We start from the raw sequence: 24,090 nt of genomic DNA, 5'->3' as shown, positions 1-24,090 counted from the left end.
TTTCAGAAACGACTTCCTGACACTTAAATTTATACTCGATGTTAACCAATTTCTCTTCTTCAGAAACGCTTTCCTTGCCATTGCCAGTCTACATTTTATATCTTCTCTACTTTGACCATCCTCAGTTATTTTGCTCCCCAAATAGCAAAACTCCTTTACTACTTTAAGTGTCTCATTTCCTAATCTAATTCCCTCAGCATCACCCAACTTAATTCTACTATATTCCATTATCCTCGTTTTGCTTTTGTTGATGTTCATCTTATATCCTCCTTTCAAGACACTGTCCGTTCCATTCAGCTGCTCTTCCAAGTCTTTTGCTGTCTCTGACAGAATTACAATGTCATAAGAGTACCTCAAAGTTTTCATTTCTTCTCCCTGGATTTTAATACCTACTCCGAATTTTTCTTTTGTTTCCTTCACTGCCTGCTCAATATACAGATTGAATAACATTGGGGAGATGCTACAACCCTGTCTCACTCCCTTCCCAACCACTGCTTCCCTTTCATGCCCATCGACTCTTATAACTGCCATCTGGTTTCTTTACAAATTGTAAATAGCCTTTTCCTCCCTGTATTTTACCCCTGCCACCTTTAGAATTTGAAAGAGAGTATTCCAACCTTCTAGTATCTCCAGGCTTCTACCATGTATACAACCTTTTTTCATGATTCCTGAACCAAGTGTTAGCTATGATTAAATTATGATCTGTGCAACATTCTACCAGGCAGCTTCCTCTTTCATTTCTTACACCCATTCCATATTCACCTACTACGTTTCCTTCTCTCCCTTTTCCTACTCTCGAATTCCAGTCACCTATGACTATTAAATTTTCGTCTCCCTTCACTACCTGAATAATTTCTTTTATCTCATCATACATTTCATCAATTTCTTCATCTTCTGCAGAGCTAGTTGGCATATAAACTTGTACAACTGTTGTAGGTATGGGCTTCGTGTCTATCTTGGCCACAATAATGCGTTCACTATGTTGTTTGTAGTAGCTTACCCGCACTCCTATTTTTTTATTCATTATTATACCTACTCCTGCATTACCCCTATTTGATTTTGTATTTATAACCCTGTATTCACCTGACAAAAAGTCTTGGTCCCCCTGCCACCAAACTTCACTAATTCCCACTATATCTAACTTTAACCTATCTATTTCCTTTTTTAAATTTTCTAACTTACCTGCCCGATTAAGGGATCTGACATTCCACACTCCGATCCGTAGAATGCCAGTATTCTTTCTCCTGGTAATGACGTCCTCTTGCATAGTCCCCGCCTGGAGATCCGAATGGGGGACTGTTTTACTTCTGGAATATTTTACCCAAGAGGACGCCATCATCATTAATCATACAGTAAAGCTGCATGCCCTCTGGAAAAATTACGGCTGTAGTTTCCCCTTGCTTTCAGCCGTTCACAGTACCAGAACAGCAAGGCCATTTTGGATAGTGTTACAAGACCAGATCAGTCAATCATCCAGACTGTTGCCCCTGCAACTACTGAAAAGGCTGCTGCCCCTCTTCAGGAACCACACGTTTGTCTGGCGTCTCAAGAGATACCCCTCCGTTGTGGTTGCACCTACGGTACGGCTATCTGTATCGCTGAGGCACGCAAGCCTCCCCACCAACGGCAAGGTCCATGCAAACATAATGAATGCTTAAATGTTTCATGTAACCTAATTTAAAACTGTGCTCCAAGGAGGAGTTAAGAGCTGTAGCTGTGAAAGGTGAGATACTGCTTCATTACTTGTTTCCACAGCAAACAGCTGATGGACAGTACAACACAGACAATGATCAATGGTACCATGATTGTTACACTACAGTATTGTTTGATCAAAGATGTGGCAAATATAGTACTGTTTGAAATTGTAACTCCTGTCACTTCATGACTAGCAAGCTGAGAGGCACAAAAAATGTGTGCAGATGCTACATAACACAGTCTTAAGATTGTGTACTCACCACCAACTGCTTTGAGTTTCCATAGCTCCATAGGACCAGAAGAGGAACATACTAATAAACAGTCATCTGAAGCCCAGTGCAATGATGATATGGCTCCTTCCGAAGAGTGCACTTTGACCAGTTTTGTTAAGGTTTCCCCTCTGCAGCAGTTTTCATCTGGCAATGCAAAATAAGTTAATAAATAAAACATTGTAACATGTTTGAACATATCTCATCAAAATAAACATGCACAAGTCTATGATTTCTTGATAACAATTTGTATACCTTTCCAGTGTCCATAGGTCAACCTTAACTACTGGGAAGGTTATTTTACATTGCAGTCATTGATTTTTTTTCTCTTTTCTTGGTTGATAACTCAAAACATTAATACTGAATTTTATGTTTCAATTTCTATTGTTTTATTTTTAAGTGCATAAGCCTGCAAACATACATCACACGCCATACTGCAACAAACTGTGGTTGGCCTCTTGCACAGGTGCCCTCTACTGAACACCACCTCTTCATGTGAATATATTTTCAGATGACACTGTGAGTAATTGAGATGCTCACAATGTTACATAAAAGCAGAATGTACAGCTACTAGTAATGTGGCCACACCACTACCAGTGGTAGCAGTCAGAGCTGCTGGTGGCAGAGATCATGTGTGCATCTACAACTCAATTCTACATCTACATCTACATCTACATCCATACTCCACAAGCCACCTGACGGTGTGTGGCAGAGGGTACCTTGAGTACCTCTATCCATTCTCCCTTCTATTCCAGTCTGGTATTGTTCGTGGAAAGAAGGATTGTCGGTATGCCTCTGTGTGGGCTCTAATCTCTCTGATTTTATCCTCATGGTCTCTTTGTGAGATATACGTAGGAGGGAGCAATATAATGCTTGACTCCTCGGTGAAGGTATGTTCTCAAAACTTCAACAAAATCCCTTACTGAGCTACTGAGCATCTCTCCTGCAGAGTCATCCACTGGAGTTTATCTATCATCTCCATAACGCTTTCGTGATTACTAAATGATCCTGTAATGAAGCGCGCTGTTCCTCATTGAATCTTCTCTATCTCTTCTATCAACCCTATCTGGTACAGATCCCACACTGCTGAGCAGTATTCAAGCAGTGGGTGAACAAGCGTACTGTAACCTACTTCCTTTGTTTTCAGATTGCATTTCCTTAGGATTCTTCCAATGAATCTCAGTCTGGCATCTGATTTACCAATGATCAACTTTATATGATCATTCCATTTTAAATCACTCCTAATGCGTACTCCCAGATAATTTGTGGAATAACTGCTTCCAGTTGCTGACCTGCTATATTGTAGCTAAATGATAAGGGATCTTTCTTTCTATGTATTTGCAGCACATTACACTTGTCTACACTGAGATTCAATTGCCATTCCCTGCACCATGCGTCAACTCGCTGTAGATCCTCCTGCATTTCAGTAAAATTTTCCATTGTTACAACCTCTCGATATACCACAGCATCATCTGCAAAAAACCTCAGTGAACTTCCGATGTTATCCACAAGGTCATTTATGTATATTGTGAATAGCAATGGTCCTACGACTCTCCCCTGCAGCACACCTGAAATCACACTTACTTCGGAAGACTTCTCTCCACTGAGAATGACATGCTGCGTTCTGTGATCTAAGAACTCTTCAATCCAATCACACAATTGGTCTGATAGTCCATATGCTCTTACTTTGTTCATTAAACGACTGTGGGGAACTGTATCGAACGCCTTGCGGAAGTCAAGAAACACGCCATCTACCTGGGAACCCGTGTCTATGGCCCTCTGAGTCTCGTGGACGAATAGCGCGAGCTGGGTTTAACACGATCGTCTTTTTTGAAACCCATGCTGATTCCTACAGAGTAGATTTCTAGTCTCAAGAAAAGCCATTATACTCGAACATAATAAGTGTTCCGAAATTCTACAACTGATAGACGTTAGAGATACAGTTCTATAGTTCTGCACATCTGTTCGACGTCCCTTCTTGAAAACGGGGATGACCTGTGCCCTTTACCAATCCTTTGGAATGCTATGCTCTTCTAGAGACCTATTGGTCATCTTGACAATGGGTAGCGCTGTATCCTTTTCCTAATCCTATCCTCTTGGTGATATTCCAATCTGGAGTCTCCATTTTTTGATTCTGCTACTCATTGAGGTATTCCCCAGATGCCTAAAATAAAACAAAGATATTCCAATCAGTAATAAAAAATTGCAGGTGATGAATAACATCCTTTCTAGCCCCAAATATTATATACTTCAGTCAGCACAAAATCTTAAGCAGAAGAATACTGGGGGTATGGCTCCATACATTCTGAACCCTGTCTTGACTCGCTCATGTTGCTGCTATAAGCGGTGAGCACTGTACTGTCTATGCAACATAGCATGACTCTACTGTGGGTATATAAGCACCAACATGAAGACAAGGTATTAGTGTGGCATTTACGTGTTTTTGACAAGCATGCGGTGCAAGTGCAGAAACATGAACTATGGTGACATTATTAGCAGATGCATCCAAACAGGACCAACATGCTGTTATTCTTCTCTTGGCTGCTGAAGGACAAACACTGGTAGATATCCACTGGAGAATGAAGAGTGTGTACACAGCAGCATGTCTATTCAAAAACCCTTTGTGGAAAAATTTGACAAGAGGCACTGTTGCTTCATGATAATGCACATCCGCATATTGTAAGTGTTGTAACACAGAAGTTATACTAACTGAAGTGAGAGACACTCAAACACTCGCCCTATTAGCCTGATCTCTCTGCATATGATTATCATGCTTTCAGTCCCTTAAAAACGGCCTTGGAGAGTCGATAATTCCTGTCAGATGAGGGACAGTTAAAGACTTCTTCATGCAACAGGGTATGTTGTTCCACAAATCAAAAATCTTCATCCTGGTGTGCTGGTGTGTCAGTGGGGTGATTGCCTCAATGCTCATGACAATTTTGCCTGACTGGCATACCGATTCTGGACTATGTGGCCTTCAAAAAGAAACTTTTTGGTGCCTCTTATATCTCGAATATACAATTATTACACCTCTGAATTTACCCAGCAGCCTTTTGATAGGAGAACTTTACCTTTCTTTCTAAAGTCATCATCTAAAACTGCTGAGCAACACCAAGATACTAACATATCAACTGAAACTGAAAACTGCTCAGCAACTAAACTATTAACTGAAACTATCATTTATAGAATATTCTGTCGGTACTTGGAGGAACATAACTGATGTCTCACAGTAATATAGTCTTACGTTATCTGAGGATTGACTAGAAAGCCAAAAACCAGTTCAGAATGAAATATAAAATAAATATTATTAACATCAATACTGTGTATTTCAGTAACTACCAGTTACAACTATAGCAGGATGTCTCTGAATTCCTTCAAACAATGTGCAACAGCATGTTCTTTGCCTTCACTGGCTGCTATGTCAGCTTCCTAATTTTAATAAATTCCAATACTCTGAGGGCACTCAGAAGAATTATACCTCTTTTCCATAAATGAAAAAGGTGCCCTATACATTCTGGGCCATTTAGTTGCACACATCATTTCTCAGCTTTTTGATGCTCATTTGTGTAATCAGAGCAGATGAGGAACCACAGAAGATGATAAAAATCTTTATTATCTGCTCCAATATCTTTCATGAATTCATTTAGAAGGCAAAACTCAGACATTTTAAGGGAAAATAACTGAATCCCCAACAATGCCCCCTTGACCTAATTCACCAAGTTACAGTGTGTATCTAACTTAGTGTAAAAAGCTTATCTAAAGGCATAGTCTGAAGGATATGATTTATTATGCTTTTATTTGTTTATTCACAACAAAGAACCCCAGCATTAACCAGTATATGTACATAAACCAATCTTGAATTAATTCATGTATGCAATACCTATATTTGTAAGATGTCTCTTTGTTTGAAATGAAAGTTACTTTTTTGGCCTTCTGCAACTTTGAAAAACACATTTATGACTATGAATTGAGATTAAAATCTGGATAATATAGGGTTGACACGAGTCGATACTCATGACACTATGAATAATTTGTGCTAGATGAAAAGGGCACCTTCACCAGCTTCAGCATAAATGCTCAGTGTTATGGACATTCTGAAGGTGTCCATTGTCAATATATTGCCCTTACGGTAGACACTGTTAAACAATTTTATGTATGACAGCCAAGCATACTGACGTATTCAATGCTGCCACTGCCCAGCTGGAACAGTGAAAAATGTAATGTAAAAGAAACAGTGAGGAGCATTTTTTTTCTCTGGTACTTTTTTTTAAGGAATCTGGGATTGTCCAGATCCTTCAAGGACCTTACTTTAAGATTTCTTAGGTATGGCACCAGGTGAATTATTGGTTGAATAGGCAGTTGTTTCTTTAGGAATGACAACAATGTCCTTGAATGACACAGATTATACAAATGTAACATATATGGTTAAAAGTGACATAAACAGATTTTCCAGGAAAATGTTCATATTGGCATATTGGTCTTCTGCTAACACATCCAGCCTCCTCAGTCAAAGGATGAGGTGAGAATAGAAAAGGTACACAGAAAGCATTGTCACATTTCCTTAAAATTTTATTGCTAACTTCAACTTCTTCTGGAGTTCTGTCATATGTGTTATGCCTCTATATATTCTACAAAAACTTACAGTAATTTAAGGTGTTGTGCAATTCAACTGTAGCTGTGTCAAAACACAAGTTATGAAACTTGGTGTATACTTTCCACTGGCAAAGTTACCCTACAGGGTATCTCCATAGAATTAAACATACCTTTCTTTCTTCTATCTCTCTGCATATGAAGAATTAACATATGTCTTTTAATAATTATAAATATATTTCACCACATTCATCATATTATGCACTTTTTTACTGTCAAGTTTGTGAAGGACTAGTAAGACCAACTCCTTAATCCTATAGTTGTATGTTGCTGAATGTGTGAAGTTTTAAAATAGGTACTGTGTTTTAATTTTTTATCCCATAAGAATTAAGAGACTGAGTAAGCACAAAAAATTGGGATGAAACACAGGTTGCACTTTAAAAAGTATTTTGTCTCCACTTATCGCCCACTGTCAATCTTGAGGCTTAATTCCCCCACCTCTGGCTTCCATTAATATGACATACTAAAAATTTCTGTAACTCATACAAATAAAATTTCTGTCACAGATGAAACAACCTGTTAACAAATCCGTTCATTAACAACAGTGTTTCATATTACAATACATACCACTCATAACAAGAATTTCACCATCACATGATGCAATAGCAAGCAAAGCTCGAGATGGTGAGATGTCAAGAAGGCATATATTTGAAAATCTTTTGCAGTCAAATGTAAATTTACATTCGGCACCATGGCAGTCATCATAATGCCAAAGAGCGGCATTTTTAGTTAATGCCACTACATGGTTATCCTTTAAAATAACAATACGGCGAAGTATGATGCCATCTATATGATTTACATGATTAACTGAATTGTTTAAGCACCCGTGGAAAGACAATTGTGCATGATTCAAACTCTCTTCTCTCCACATATTAAATGGCCATGCAATAACTCCCCCATCACTTCCACCGACAACCTACAAAAACAAACAAAAAAATAAATAAAGACATTCAGTTCACAACTGTGCTAGTCAGTATCATTTAAAATAAAACACAATCTGAATATACATTCCATATTTCCACACAAAACCATAAAGCTGCTAACAGTCTAACCAAGGAACCTATGATGCTCAAAATAAATAATATACAAGATATGGCAGTCAAGTATGGGAACAAACCAACATACAGAAAGTACAAAAAAGTCATGTATACACAACAGTAAAGGTATTTACTATATTCAGTTATTTAAACTCGTTTGTTTACAGTCTCACCACATACAAAAGAAGTTAGTGCATATAGCTCAAAATTTTTGTACATTTATAATTCTTAATTTGTTACAATGTTCCAAACCCAGTTGAATAAATTGTATAACAACATTTATCTTGAAGTTATGACCTAAAATACACTAATATTGTGAAACCCGCAGCACCTGGAAAGATTGGCAAAAATGAATTCAAACACAAAGGAGGTGTAGAATGCTGTTCGTAGATTACCAACCCTGGAGAGAGACTGTGTATATGTAGACACAACAGTGCTCTCTCATGTGACTGAAAAAGGTCAGTGTTACACAACGCTCTGTCAGTGAAAATGTCATATGAAGAGCAGTCACATGAAGCTACAGCATAAAAGCAAATGACAGGACATCTTGTCAGCATCATAAAGATCAGCATGTGAAAGACTCAAAGAGCACAGAATAATTTGTCTCCATGAAATGCATTTTTCATACTATGGCATGTTGGCACATATGCACTGGTGCTATGACAGTGATGTCTGTACAACTTCTGGAGAGAAGAGGGTCAGATACAGCATTAAACCTATAATATGAGCACAGCACAAGATGACTGCAATGTCACCTGCAGAGTTCAACCATAGTTTCCAGTGTTGGTTTGACACTGAAGAACTGCAGGGGGTGTGGATTTGATTGAGCAGATGGTTTGATAATTTTCTCTCCTACTCTGTATTGGTAGAACTCACTTTATGATTACTCGCACTGGCAGAGAACCACGAAATGAACAGGCAGTTCATAAGGTCAATGAAAGTGGAGTTCACAAAGTAAGAGGATACCCAAAACAAGTCCTGAACCTAGTAAAGTTGTCTTAAGCACATACAACAGTTCAGGGAGCAATCCAACTCACAAGTGTAAATCGGGAAAGGTCAGGACTCTACTATTCTATGGTACGTAACTAAAGGCTTCACAGACTATCAAAATACTAACTGGGGTGACCGAGTTGTGATATTTAGTGGGACGCACACATTGGAGGGCAATGCCAATGATGTTCTTGCTGCAATTGTGGCACCTAATGCAGACAATAGCTGTGTCCATCATATGCAGCCCAAGTATCTCTGACATGTTCTCCCTATAAATACTTGGGCTAGCTGGGGGATCTGAGTCACCGTTAGATACTGAAACTCCCCCCTTTTAACTGGCACATAGTGGTAGAAAAGGTCTGGACACTTCCAGCTTCACTGAGTAAGGGGAGAGGGAGTTGCAGGAATCCTCCCCAAAGGATCCAGCAGCATGTCCTCAATGTGATTGGCTGGGTTGGATGGCAGTGCCATCTGTGGGAATCCCAGCCAATTGACAGGATCACAGCTTGGGCCTATCTGCAGGGAAGTGCCACATGCGACAGATATGTGAAAAATAGTTTGGTTTCCTTGGGCACCACAGTCCAAAAATGCTCAACCTCTATTGAAGGTGAGGGGACAAGGTCACGGCTGGTGGGGGTGGGGTTGGGAATGGGGTTGGGGTTGGGGGTGGGGGTGGGGGTGTGGGTGGGGGTGGGGGTGAGGGTGGGAGCCAGCAGTGGTGTAGGGGACTGAAATGGTATCACCTGCATTGGCTCCCATCACCATTCGCTGTCGAGTTCCTGTCGATGCCTAACACAACGTCAGAAGTTGCAGTGGTAAGAGGTAGGCTGATGGGCTGGCCCATCGCTACAGTGGTCACAGAGGTCATGCCCATTCAGTGGTTGTAGGGAAATGGGTTGGTACATTATGTTACAGACTGACCTGATTCCGATATTATCAAGTGCTCCTGGCTGGCCACAACCTCAAACATCTTTCACCCGCTATTGCTGACAATGACGCCTTGTTTCCATCCGGGTTTGTGACCAAAATTACGAGCCTACACATGGGAGCTCACACCATAATACAGCTGCGCACATGGGTGGTGACTGTGTCAGATGTAGCAGGTCAAAGAGAGTAAAATTTTGCCCGCATAAAATTTCTGCTGGCCCTTCCGAATTGGATACAGAACGGAAAGGAGCAGTTGTCAGGAGCTCAATGCCACTGCATTGACAAAAATTTTGAAACACATATGCCATGAACTGAGGGCCATTGCTGAAAATCAGGGTAGAAGGTGCCTCCTCTATCGCAAATATGATGGACACATCATGGATAGCTGCTGCCATAGTAACTGTTATCATCAGTGTCATATACAGGGTGTGTCATAATTAATTGTGTAAATGCATACAGTTGAAAGTACACGATAGTAGAAGCAAAAAAGTCTCAGTAAACATAGGGTTAAAAATGCATTACTTAGGAGCTGCAAGCAATTCTTCATCTTTGATACTGTGAAACAAATCTCTTCTACTGCAAGTGCTTTCCTTCCCATATTTTGGGAACTGGTAGTATGGACCAAAACATGAAAAAAAAAGTCCAGTAAACATGTGCTCTAAAATGCATTCCTTTCAAGGTATGAGCGTCGACAAGTATCAACCAAACTGCTCCCCAGAATGGACCATCAAAATCAACATGTACTCTTTACCAAGTGTGATCAGGGCATGCAGTGCAGGGGCCAAATACACACATTAAAAGAGGCTTTGCATTACCTTGGTTCTGAGAGTTCCAGAACCTGTACAGAAAATTGGAATAGAGATCAACATAAACATCATTTCCACCCTTTTTATTGCTCATGAAAACCACACACTGCATGTTGTACCACCATACAGCGACACCTTCAGAGGTCATGGTACGGATTGCTGTACACACCAGTACCTCTAACACCCAGTAGTACATCCTCTTGCATTGATGCATGGCTGTATTCATTGTGGCATACTATCCACAAGTTCATCAAGGCACTGTTGGTCCAGATTGCCCCACTCCTCAATGGCGACTCAGCATAGACCTCTCAGAGTGGTTGGTGGGTCATGTTGTCCATTAGCAGCCCTTTCCAATCTATCCCAGGCATGTTTAATAGGGTTCATGTCTGGAGAACATGCTGGCCACTCTAGTCAAGTGATGTCATTATTCTGAAGGAAGTCATTCACAAGATGTGCATGATAAGAGGTGCAAAGTGTTGTCCATGAAGACGAATTCCTTGCCAAAATGCTGCTGATATGGTTGCACTATCAGTTGGGAGATGGCATTCACATATCGTACAGCCGTTACGGCACCTTCCATGACCACCAGCGGCGTACATCGGTCCCACATAATGCCACCCCAAAACAGCAGGGAACCTCCACCGCACAAAAAGCATTATTCAACATGGTGGCATTGCTGTCAGGGTTCCTCTGAGCCTAATCGATAGGTAGCAGTCATCCACTGCAGTAGTAACCCTTGAGCGGCCTTAGCGAGGCATGTCATTGACAGTTCCTGTCTCTCTCTGTATCTCCTCCATGTCCAAACAACATTGCTTTGGTTCATTCCGAGACGTCTGAACACTTCCCTTGTTGAGAGCCCTTCCATGCACAAAGTAACAATGCAGACATGATCGAACCACGGTATTGACTGTCTAGACATTGCTGAACTACAGACAACACGAGCCGTGTACCTCCTTTCTGGTGGAATAACTGGAACTCATTGGCTGTCAGACCCCCTCCATCTAATAGGCAATGCTCATGCATGGTTGTTCACATCTTTGGGTGGGTTTAGTGACATCTCTGAACAGTCAGAGGGACTGTGTCTGTGATACGATATCCACAGTCAACGTCTATCTTCAGGAGTTCTGGGAACCGGGGTGATGCGAAACTTTTTTTTATGTGTGTAGTTGCGGGCACAGCCATAGCACTTCTAGATGGTGCCTTCAATGGTGAGGTCAAACCCAGACCAATACACAATGCCTCACTATTGCCTTCATTCTGTACATTCCCCAAAGTGAAATGTGGAGGAGTTTTGGCATGTGGTGGTGGAGCATGGGAGGAATTACAACCCAGCATTCAGCACTATCCATAGCTAACAAAATGATCTCATCAATGATGTTAAGCAAGTACCATAAGGAAAAACAGGTGCATCATTTGGGGTTGATGTCCACAGGCAAGTGCTATGGCCAATCTCACCATACAGCAGACAACACCCTGCAGAGGAGTGGATCACAGTCCATTCCTGTTGTTATTTCACACACCATAATCAGAAACTTGTCAAGGGCATGTTGTTGATATGCACCTGATGTGAAACACAACACTTTACACTTATCAAACTCAGCATCTGAGCTGCACAGCATTGGAGTGCTGCGTGGTGGGCCAATAATGGCTCTCATAGGTATATAGGGTGTACATAATTAAAGTTCCAGTTTCAAAACACAGTAGAAAGAGAATGACTGCTCAGAATGATGTCAAATTTGAAAATATTATTGACACAGAAGAAAAAATCATGGAACAATAAAATGTAACAAAAGTTTCACCAACAGATGGTACTGTAAGAGTGTTAATGTAAATGGGACTGGCTAGAAATAACAGATCAATCACAATATAGTGGCTATGGCTTGAGCTGCACATTACACTATCAATGTTCCTGACTGCACAAGTTTTGCAGTCAACACTTGTGGCACTGTTAGTTTGGTAAGCCCCATCCACATTGACAATGTTGTATCACATCAGATGGGAAAAACCAGTTTCTCATTGTCCTCATACCAAAAACTGCAGAAAAATCAAAATGACGACATCAGTTCTTAATTGTCCTGGGGCCAAAAACTGCATAAAAAACAAAATAACATCAATTTTTAATTGTCTTGAGACTGGCACAACACATGTTTGCTATGCTATCCACCATTTTCTGCCTCAAGTTGAAGTCAAGAAATAGCATGTTCCACAACAGATTGGAGTGTTTTGGGGGTCATGTTCAGAATGCATTTGCAATGCGTGCCTTCAGTTCAGCTACATTCATAATTGGAGCACTGAGCAGAACATCTTTCAGTTAACCCCACAGCCAAAAGTCACACAGAATAAGATCAGATGATCTGGATGGCCATTCTGTAGGGAAATGATGGGTGCTGTCAACCTGCACCACACAGTCACCTTTGCAGAATTAAGTGGTACTGGTTTATGTGCATTCAAGTTTTCTGTTGCCCATATTCTGCAATTCTGCATTTTGACATGTCCTTGGAGATAGAGACGGAAATACACTTCATCTTCCACAGAATGTTCCATGGTCATTCATTGTCCACTTCAGTGTGAACAAGAAATTCCAGATTGAACATTTGTCTTCCTTGCAGGTCAGCAGAAAGCAGTTCCTGAACACGGGTGATTTCATGTGGATAGCGGTGCAGGATGTTTCATAGAATTTTATGCACCATGCTTGCAGACATGTCCAATGTTTGGGCAAATCCCCATGCAATGTATGTTTGCACACCACTGCTTGGCTCCTCCTGTAATGCTGTGGCCACACATCAACAGACATAGGGTCAACTGCTTTCCTCCCTCTGCCACAACACACTTCAAAAAAATCTGTGTTTTTGAATTTTTTAATCATTCTCTCCAAACCCTTAGCAGACATCGAACCAATACCCTTGAGTGGCTGGAACTTCTGCAGGGCTACTGGCACACAGTCACCATTCTTGTAAAAAAAGCTTTACCAGCAGTGTGCAGTCCTTCATGGAGACAGACATGTTGGGTGGCTTGGACGCAAACTGGGGAACAGACATGGGCTGTCTGTCTTTTGGTGTGCATATTCTGATGCTTAATATGGTGTTCAAATTTGACATCATTCTGAGCAGTGGTTCTCTTTCTACACCATTTTGAAACTGGAACTTAAATTAAGGACACCCTGTAGTTCCTTACGTACAATGCCCACTGTTGCAGCCACTCTGCCATTTTATCTGAACAGTGGTTGGTGATCAGATGAAACTTAGTACCATAGAGATACATGTGAAACTTCCAGACACCAATGTTTCTTCCTCTATTTGTAAACAATTCCTCTGCCCACATTTAATGTTTTAGAAGCAAATGCACTGGACAGTTCCGTGCCATCAGCATATTTGTGGGACAGCATGGCACCAATGCTACAATCTGACATATCAGTGGCAAGCATTAAATGCATGCCAGGATGGAACACTGCTAAACAAGGACACAATCAAAGGCACTTTTTAAGTTGCACAAAAGCCTTCTGGCATGCCCGCATAAATTTAACACCATTTTTACACAGTTGAGTGAGTGAAGGAGAAATGTGGGCTGAACTGGTAATGAACTTGGTGTAATAATTTACTTTGTTGAGGAATGACTGCAGTTCTTTGAGGTTCTTTGGAGCCAGTAATTTAGTGATTGTGTCCATGTGATCCTATGTGCATGTGAACCCATCTTTACTTAATATACGTACCATGTACTTGACATTTCCTCAAAGAAACAGTATTTCTCGAGTCGACAACATAGACCATGGGCCCGGAGTCACTCACACAACATCTTTAGGTTGCACAGCCACTGCTACCACATGGTTCTGGCAACTAACAAGTCATATAAGTAATTAACATATTTGAGGAAACCTTGAATGAGTTGCTCAAGGTATCTCTGAAATATTGCAGGAGCACTTGCAACGCCAAATAGCAAACCATCAAAACAATACATGCCGAATGGCATATTAATCACTAAAAACAATTTCATATGCTCATCTACATGCAATTGAACATAGGTGCTAGCAAGTTCGATCAGTGAAAAATAATGGTTACCAGCCAATTTAGCCAACAATTCCTCCGGCCAAGAAAGTGGATACAAATCGACATTTGCTTGAGCATTAACTTTAGACATAAAACCATCACGAATATGAAGGGATCCATAAAGTTTTTTAACTTTGACCACAGGCATAGCCCACTGGCTAGATGTTACTCAGGATATAGCATCCACAATTTGCAATCTGTGTAGCTCTGCTTTAACTTGCTCATGCATGGAGAAAGACACTGGATGAGTTCTATAAAACTTAGGCACTACCGATTGCTTTAAGGTAACGTGGGTCTGAAACCATGGTGTGCAACCTAATTTAGGTTCAGAGAGTTGCTTAAATTGTGCACACAACATATCAAGTTTTGTGAATGGGATCACAGTTGAAACTAGATTAAACTGTCCTGAATTTGAAAACCAGGAAGTGCAAAAGAGTCTAAACTAAGTATGTTAGATGCCATCCAAGTGGTGACTACCAGCAAAGTTAGATGCCAGGCTATATTCTTATACTTAGCTTGGACTATGTTCTGACCCTGCAGTGGAACTGACTGGCCATTGTATGTCACCATTCTGTGTTGAGAGTCCACAGCTGCGGGGAGCCAATGCGCTGGCATGCAACCTCATTTATCAGTATCCAATTGGAAATCTGCTGTCACACTATTAATGTCCAGTTGCAACATGAGACATTGCACCCCACCAGCTGCTGCCATGGGCAATGCAAAGTAGTGTGTAATGTGCTGACAACCACTATCATTGATACACACCAGCTGAGGTGGTCATTCGCAAGGTGCTGCAGTTTGTGGCAAGCAAAACAGATGACATACAGAAAGGGCCGTGATGCCTTTGATGCTGTGAGCTACAATCTGGACAGCATGAACTTTTGTGGGGTCCTTTTACAGTGGCCGCCGAGTAAGTGACGCCAGAAACCATTTCCAGAAAGTTAAGTGATTTAGACAGGAATATAATTTAGTTTAACGCCGACAACAAATTAAATATGTGCATTAGTGTATCGTTGAGTCTTGCCGTTAAAGGTTTGACTTTTCTTTGCGTATTTTTTCAGAAAACACGAAAAGATCGTAACTTCGCGAAGTCGCGCTTAGGCTTAAATTTTGTAAACGTGTTTGTTTCTTGTTTCACGGTAATTTAACTAGTTTCTCGGTAACAAATAAGTAAACTACCATAAATAGCGTATAACCTCATTGTTTTAATACAGATTTCAGAAAAACAGCGTAACTTTATATCAGAAACTTGCCTATATATATTTGTTTATAGGCCTAATTCTCGTAACGTTTTTGGAGAATCAAAGTTAAAGTATCTCATTTAATTGTCCTTTTTTTCATTCCATCGAGTGAAATATATAATAAATAGCATATACCTTCGTTGTTTTAATACAGATCTCAGAAAAACAGCGGAATTTTAAATCAGAAACTTGCTTATATACATTTGTGAATAGGCTTAATTCTTGTAACGTCTTTTTTGATTTTCGGTAATTTAATTGATTTATTCTAGCTAAAGTATTATTTTTGCCATGAGTGAGAAGTGCCTGACTTGCCGTAGAATTGTTAGTTCCGGGGTTTGGTGTGATGGATGCAGTAGTTTTTTTCACTGGGGGCGACTGCAGTGGCGTGGGTGTTGGGAAAGTGGATCAGGCTCATCAGTGGCTATGTAGGATTTGCAGCAGAGATAGGAAGATAGTGGAACAGGAGGGGAAAATTGCTGCCCTTCAGGCTGAGCTAGATCAGGCTAGGGAAGATCTGGACAGGTTAAGGAGGGAGAAAGGCAAAGAGAGGTGGGAAGTGGCAACAGGTAGCAGAAGGAATAGGCCTAGAACGAAGTCTGACAGTTTTGTGGTGAATGTCAAAAATAAGTTTGACCTGTTGCTTCAGTTAGAAACTGATGAGCCTCAAGCAGAGGTAGGTGTAGACAGGACACAACAAACTTTCAATAGGAAATTGAAAAAGAATGTAGGAAAGTCATCGAAAAGGAAGAAAGTTTTGTTGTTAGGCAGTTCTCATGCCAGAGGTGTAGGCCAACTTCTGCAGGAGGAATTAGGACCAGAATACCAGATCACAAATTTTTTCAAACCAAGTGCTAGTCTGGATCAGGTGACAGAGGATTTAGGTTCACTCTGTAAAGGATTTACCAGGGAAGACACCGTGGTTATTGTGGGAGGGCCAGGGAACAGCATCGACAGAGATCCTGGGTACAGTATAGAGTGTGACCTGGTAAAGATTGCGTCAGCATCGAGACACACCAATGTTGAATTTGTATCTGTCCTGAGACGCCATGACCGGCCTCATTTGAACTCTTCTGTTGGGAGAGTTAATTTGGAGTTGGAACGGCTGCTTGGATCGGGTGCGGGGGCTCATATTGGTGTGGTTCCTGTTGATTATCTCAGTAGGTGGGACTATACCAGGCACGGCCTACATCTCAACAGGAAAGGGAAGGGGAAACTGGCTGGGGTAATAGCAGGAAATTTAAGGGGGGGAGGCACTGCCATGAATGGTAAAATACCAGTGGTTACAGGTGTTGGAGCAGCACCTTTTTTAGGATAGGTAAGACAGAAAGATGTCAAGTTCTACGAGAGGTCAGGATTGAAACAAATCTTCAGTTTAGGAAAGAAATTAAACAGCACAATTCTAGCACATTGGATCACCAATCACAGCTATCAATAATAAATTTTCACCAATCACCAGAAATTTTTTCTCCACCAAGTTGTATCTCAGTCCTAGGTAATTCCATTGATGAATTAAAGTCACCCAACCCAGTTGACATAATCTGCCTCTCTGAACACCATGTGACCACTGGTATAGGAACTAGGCCTAAGCACAATGAGAAACTCAGACAGGAGAGTACTGCAAATGTTAGAATAAGGAAAGGTTCTCATAAAAGTATAATTAAAAATAATGTAAGTATATTTCATCAAAATATTGGGAGTTTAAAGAATAAAGTAGATGAGCTTCTGGTTTGTTTAGAAGATTTAGAAGCTGAGAATGAAATAGATATACTATGCCTGTCTGAGCATCACATTGTTACTGATATGGATAAGGTAAATGTAAGTGGTTATAAGCTCTCTGCACATGTAATGAGAGAAAATATGGAGAAGGGAGGAGTTGCCATATGTGTCAAAAGTTATCATTGTGCAAAAAGTATAGAAACAAAAAAGTTTTGTGTAGAGAAACATATAGAAGCATGTGCCTGCGAGCTTAAATTAAATAAAGGCACATTTATAATTGTAACTGTATATAGGTCCCCATCAGGAAATTTTCATCTATTTCTGAAAAATTTGGACTCCTTGTTGTGCTATCTGTCAGACAGGGGGAAGCAAATTATTATTTGTGGGGACTTCAATGTAGATTCTCTGAAAGAGGGTAATAGGAAAAATGACCTTGAAGTATTACTCGGTTCTTTCAATTTGACACCCGTTATTGATATTCCTACTCGGGTGGTAAAGGATAGCAGCTCACTGATAGATAACTTCTTTATAGACCAAGATAAGTTTAACCAGATAAATGCTCAGCTTGTTGAGAATGGTCTTTCTGATCATGGTGCACAGCTAGTTACAATATATGACATAGCTCCATTCAGCAATACTAAACAGTCCTCCAAAGTAGTACGTTCAGTCAACGATTTAACAATTGCAAATTTCAGGGAAAGCCTACAGCAGTTAGACTGGGATGAGGTGTACCATGAACCTGATGCCAATTTAAAATATAATTTATTTCACGACATTTTTGTAAATGCATCTGAAAACTGCTTCCCCAAGAAAATAGTTAAATATTCTCGTAAGAAACCTTGTAACAAACCATGGCTTACTAAGGGTATAAAAATATCTTGTAACCGGAAAAGGGAAATGTATCTGACAGCAAGAAAGAGTAGTGACCCAGAAACTATCAAAAATTATAAAAACTACTGTGTTATATTAAGAAAAGTTATTAAAAAATCCAGGAGTATGTGTATCATGTCTGAAATCAGCAACTCTGATAATAAAATTAAAACAATTTGGAATATTATTAAAAGAGAAACAGGTCAACCAAGAGCAGAGGAAGACAGTATTACCATCAAACTGAAAGAAAACTTTACGAACAAAAAGTCAGAAGTTGAAAATATTTTTAATAATCATTTTCTAAATGTTGTGGATATAGTAGGATCCAGGTGTTCTTTAGAAGATGCTAGGCTGTTAATGGAAGAGGCCATACCTATGCAATTTGATACAATTGAAATCTCACCCACTTCTCCCTCTGAAATTAGGAAAATAATAAACTTGCTTAAAAGCAAAAACTCGCATGGAATTGATGGCATTTCCAGCAAAATACTAAAAGCTTGTTCTCAACAGATAAGTAAGATTCTCAGCCACCTGTGTAATAGCTTTCTGGAACAGGGCATTTTCCCTGATAGACTGAAATATGCTATTGTTATACCTTTGCATAAAAAGGGGGATAGATCTGATGTCAACAATTACCGTCCAATCTCCCTTCTAACAGCTTTATCCAAAATTTTTTAGAAAGTAATGTATTCAAGAGTAGCTTCACATATCTGTAAAAATTAAGTACTAACAAAATGTCAGTTTGGTTTCCAGAAAGGTTTTTCAACAGAAAATGCCATATATGCTTTCACCAGTCAAATTTTGAATGATCTGAATAACCGAACACCTCCCATTGGGATTTTTTGTGATCTCTCAAAGGCTTTTGATTGTGTAAATCATGAAATTCTGCTAGACAAGCTCAAGTATTGTGGCATGAGTGGGACAGTGCACAAATGGTTTAATTCGTACCTAACTGGAAGAGTGCAGAAAGTTGAAATAAGTAGTTCTCGTAACATGCAATGATCAGCACATTCCTCAAACTGGGGAACTATCAAGAATGGGGTTCCACAAGGGTCAGTCTTGGGTCCTTTGTTGTTCTTATTATATATTAATGACTTGCCATTCTATATTCATGAAGAGGCAAAGTTAGTTCTCTTTGCTGATGATACAAGTATAGTAATCACACCTGAGAAACAAGAATTAACTGATGAAATTGTCAATACTGTCTTTCAGAAAATTACTAAGTGGTTCCTTGTAAACGGACTCTCACTGAATTTTGATAAGACACAGTACATACAGTTCCGTACAGTGAATGGTATGACGCCATTAATAAATATAGACCTTAATCAGAAGCATATAGCTAAGGTAGAATATTCCAAATTTTTGGGTATGTCCATTGATGAGAGATTAAATTGGAAGAAACACATTGATGATCTGCTGAAACGTTTGAGTTCAGCTACTTATGCAATAAGGGTCATTGCAAATTTTGGTGATAAACATCTTAGTAAATTAGCTTACTACGCCTATTTTCACTCATTGCTTTCATATGGCATCATATTTTGGGGTAATTCATCACTGAGGAATAAAGTATTTATTGCACAGAAGCGTCTAATCAGAATAATAGCTGGAGTCCACCCAAGATCATCCTGCAGACATTTATTTAAGGATCTAGGGATATTCACAGTAGCTTCTCAGTATATATACTCTCTTATGAAATTTGTTATTAACAACCAAACCCAATTCAAAAGTAATAGCAGTGTGCATAACTACAATACTAGGAGAAAGGACGATCTTCACTATTCAAGATTAAATCTAACTTTGGCACAGAAAGGGGTGAATTATACTGGCACTAAAGTCTTTGGTCACTTACCAAATAGTATCAAAATTCTGACAGATAACCAACAAGTATTAAAGAAGAAATTAAAAGAATTTCTGAATGACAACTCCTTCTACTCCATAGAGGAATTTTTAGATATAAATTAAGAAAAAAAATATTAAAAAAATAAAAAAATAAAAATAAAAAACACAAAAAAATAAAGTTGTTATATTAACTTAAGTATGTTGTTAAATTAACCTAATTATGTCATGTATTGGAAAATTCGACTCGTTCCACATCATTATGAAATATCGTATTCATGATCCATGGAACTAGTATTAATCTAATCTAATCTAATCTAATCTGAGGGAGAGGAAAATATTACACGAGCCTCTGCTCGCTTTGGGACACACTGGCGGCAAATAAAGCACTTCTGTTTGTGCACTTCTACTGATGATGAGGGCAGGGGATCACTAACTACTGAATCCCATGTTGCTTGACTACCAGACAAACAGGTGCCTTGTAAATTTGATGATAACATAATGGAAGTCATCAGCTAATTGTGGAGTACACCACCGCCTAATACTACTAACAACATCGGCATCAGAGGAATCATGAAACTCAGCTTCCACTGACTTCATGAGCTTTGGTAATTTTTGACACACAACACAGGGCAGGCTAAAATGCCTCTAAAGCCTTTGCACTAATTTCTCAAACAAGAGCAAAATAGATAACGTCATGGATTAAGAAGTCTACATATGATGTGCACACTGTTTACAGGAAAAATCACACTTGTCAGCAGTTCATGCTATGCAGGATTGCTTAATTTGCTTAACACAATGATTTAACTTGAACCTAGTTGCAATGATGTGAGTTTGGAGACCATAATAGTTGGTCAGAAAACCACAAACACCAGGAAAAATCAAACTACTAGGACCAGAGAGTGGATGTAGTTTTTGCACCACTTCGTACAGTTTACTACTAGAAGGAAGTAAGAGGGTACACTGACATACAGAGTCAGATACTAAATTGCCTTGCAGTGAACAACAAAATGACATATAAGGGGTATTCAAATGAAACCCAGTCACTAGTGTAAAGTAACAGCAATGATTTTATTAACTCAAAAATGTAGTTATACACAGTACACTTACTCAAAAATAGTCACCAAAACTATTGGCACATTTATCCCATTGTGACATTAGCCAGTCGATTCCATCCTTGATGAAGCTAGTAGGCTGCTGTCGGATACATGCCTGGACCTAGTCACACATTTCATCATCTGTTGTGAATTGATATCCACAAATAGCTTGTTTTAGAGGTCCAAACACATGAAAGTCACATGGTTAATGGTCAGGACTGTACTGTGGATGTTCCAGTATTTCCCACCGAAACTGCTGCAAAGTTGTCTTCACCACAATTGGCCGTGTGTGGGCAGGCATTATCATACAGGAGGATAATGCCACTGGACAATGCTGTGGCCTTCTCCATTAGACATCACGGCATCTAGAGTATCAGCAACCAAACTGGCAGCCTGCAGCCGCGGTTGCCTGCCTCGCAGGCACACCGAAGCACTACACAACCGACAGGCAATATTGATGAATGGCCACAACAACCACAACAACAACACCACATCAAAGACACCAGCGGCCACCAGGGGCCACTACCGGCCCACATAAACATAAGGAAGAGGTCATTGCAGATCCCGGAACTATTTTCACACGTCAAACCATGTGATGGAAAATAGTTTTGTGATACTCATCTGCTGGAGCGCTATAAAGGCCGGCGCTTGGCCGCACATCGGCAGTTAACCGACCACCAGCCGACATGGATAGCTGCCGCCCTGACAGCCCGGCTTGGATCTTCTCGCTGATCTCTGGATTAGGCTTGGTATATCAGAGAAGTCTCTGGCGGAGACTAGTAGGAAATTATTTAAATTGTTTTCTATATTGTTCTTGTATATAGTTGTGATTCGAAGATGGATCACTGTTTTGTGTTGGTGTTATACTTGCAGAATTTGTTTTGGTTAATTGAACAGTCCAATAAATTGTTTTCGGACTTTGATCGTTAGTTTCTTCTGCTTACGCAGACATATCAGACAACATGCCTCTGCATTTCAACTTGATGGCTCATCTAAGATTCTATAAACTGGCTTGACAATGCTGGGCATTGATGCTGGTTTGTCGTTCCAGGAACTCGATGAGTACTGGGTCTGGTACGGCGCGCCGCGGAATTTGAATCCGCGCCAGGCGTCATGGACGTCGAAGACCCATAGAGGTCTCTGCACCATCGTGTCTTAAGCTGTGGCGGTGCGCACCTCCTGGCCCGCTTTTACTGTGGGGGCACCACAGTGGAACACATGGTCCCCGATAGCGTACTTAAACGCCGGCCACTCGCTCAGCCAGTCAGTCTAATCTCGCTTACGTCGGATTACACCTCACTTTGCACTAGACTGCTTATGAGTTTGTTTCCTTGCGACTCTGTTGTTCGGTCTTGTTGTATTCGTTCCATCCTACATTGGTCGTGTCCATCCTCTTCCATTGTGTTGTTGTTCGCAGGCCTCTCCACGGGTCCCACCACGCCTTCCGTCTTTGCTACCCCGCGGCTGTCCTGGTCGCAGTTACAACAGTGGGCCCTTGTGGTCAAAAAAGAAGGACATCATGACCATACCAGAACTGGTGTTCACAGCCTTTGATTTCTTCAGAGGTTTGAAGTCACATGTTTCCACTGCTTGCTCTGACACTTGCTTTCTGGTTCAAAATGGTGGTACCATGTTTTGTCACCTGTGACAATACGGGACAGAAAGCCACATTCCTCCTCATGATAACATTGCAGTTAAGTCAAAGACAGCACCATTCGAGTACTGTGCAGTTCGGTGGTCAGTTGGTGGGAAACCCACTGTGCACAGATTTTTCAACAGTTCAAGTGTTGATGGATTATGGTGTGGACGGTGCCTTTGCTAATACCCAGTAACTGATGGATCTTGTCCACGGTGATTCTGCGATCGTCCAAGAATAAAGCCTTCACTTCCTCAACCAATTCTAGTGTAATGATATGATGAGCCTGTCCAGGACAAGCATCATCTTTCAGTGACACATGCCCCTCAAGGAATTGTTTGCGCCATTGCACAACACTTGAACACCTCAGACTGTGCTCACCATACACAGCCTTCATCCATCATTACATTTCACGATCTCCAACTCCCTTTGCCACCCAAAATCAAATCATTCCTCATTGTTCCTGCTTACTCACCTGCATGTTTGGTAGTGGATGATAACTTCTTGTGTGACAACCTTTCCTTTGGCGTGAAACCACACTGGCACTATGCAACATCCGACGCTGTGCACGTGTCAGTCTCTCTACCAATAGATGGCGCCACCATACCCCCAGTTACGTGGTGCCACCTTACATGTAAGGCAAAGGTAGATGCACTGACAAGGTTTCATTTGAATGAACCTCATGAATATACGTACCAAGTCTCGTTTGCCTCATCAAAGCAAGTGAACGAAAGAGAGGGGTGGTAAGGAAATGGCAGCTGCCAACTGTTTTTGGTTTTACAACTGGCATAAAAGCAAGAACTGCTGTTGCTGATAGAATTCCCACTTCTTTTCTTGCTGCTGCTGCTGCTGCTGCAGCTGTTGCTGCCAGAAGTCACACTGTTTTTCTTGCTGTTGTTGTTGTTGTTGTTGTTGTTGTTGTTACAACTGCTGCTGCCATAACTTTAGGAACTTGGGATCCGTGCTTCACTGGAATAATTGCATGATGAAAAAGTTCTTGTCACTACTTTTCTATCGTACTCTGTGTTAGTAGAACTCAGTTAATGATCACTCACACTGGTAGTAATGCAGAGACTGGCAGAATGAACAGGCAATTCCTGAGGTTCACAAAGTAAGTAGGTAACTAAAACAAATCTTGAGCAGAGCAGTCTTTTTAAGTGTTTACAACAGTCAGAAAGATATCCAAATCACAAATGTAAATCAGGCAAGGTGAAGACTCTACTATTCAATGGCACAAAACTAAAGGCTTCAGAGACTAACAAAAGACTAACTGGGGC

The 24,090-nt window shown here is 40.5% G+C and overlaps 1 protein-coding gene across 1 annotated transcript in view; it reads right to left on the bottom strand.

The window, feature by feature from the left end:
* The window catches only part of LOC124721697 (WD repeat-containing protein 6), a 292,998-nt gene that overhangs the window by 114,485 nt on the left and 154,423 nt on the right, over positions 1 to 24,090 (bottom strand). The window contains exons 7-8 of the mRNA XM_047246781.1: positions 7,182 to 7,530; positions 1,956 to 2,111 (exon numbers count right to left, since the gene is read on the bottom strand). Coding sequence (XP_047102737.1) covers positions 1,956 to 2,111; positions 7,182 to 7,530 — 505 coding nt within the window. The remainder of the gene's footprint in view (positions 1 to 1,955; positions 2,112 to 7,181; positions 7,531 to 24,090) is intronic.

Source organism: Schistocerca piceifrons, chromosome X (genome assembly GCF_021461385.2).
Source record: "Schistocerca piceifrons isolate TAMUIC-IGC-003096 chromosome X, iqSchPice1.1, whole genome shotgun sequence".
NCBI lineage: Eukaryota > Metazoa > Arthropoda > Insecta > Orthoptera > Acrididae > Schistocerca > Schistocerca piceifrons.
Note: the sequence above shows the minus strand (reverse complement) of the source record. Positions and strands in the feature narration are given on the sequence as shown.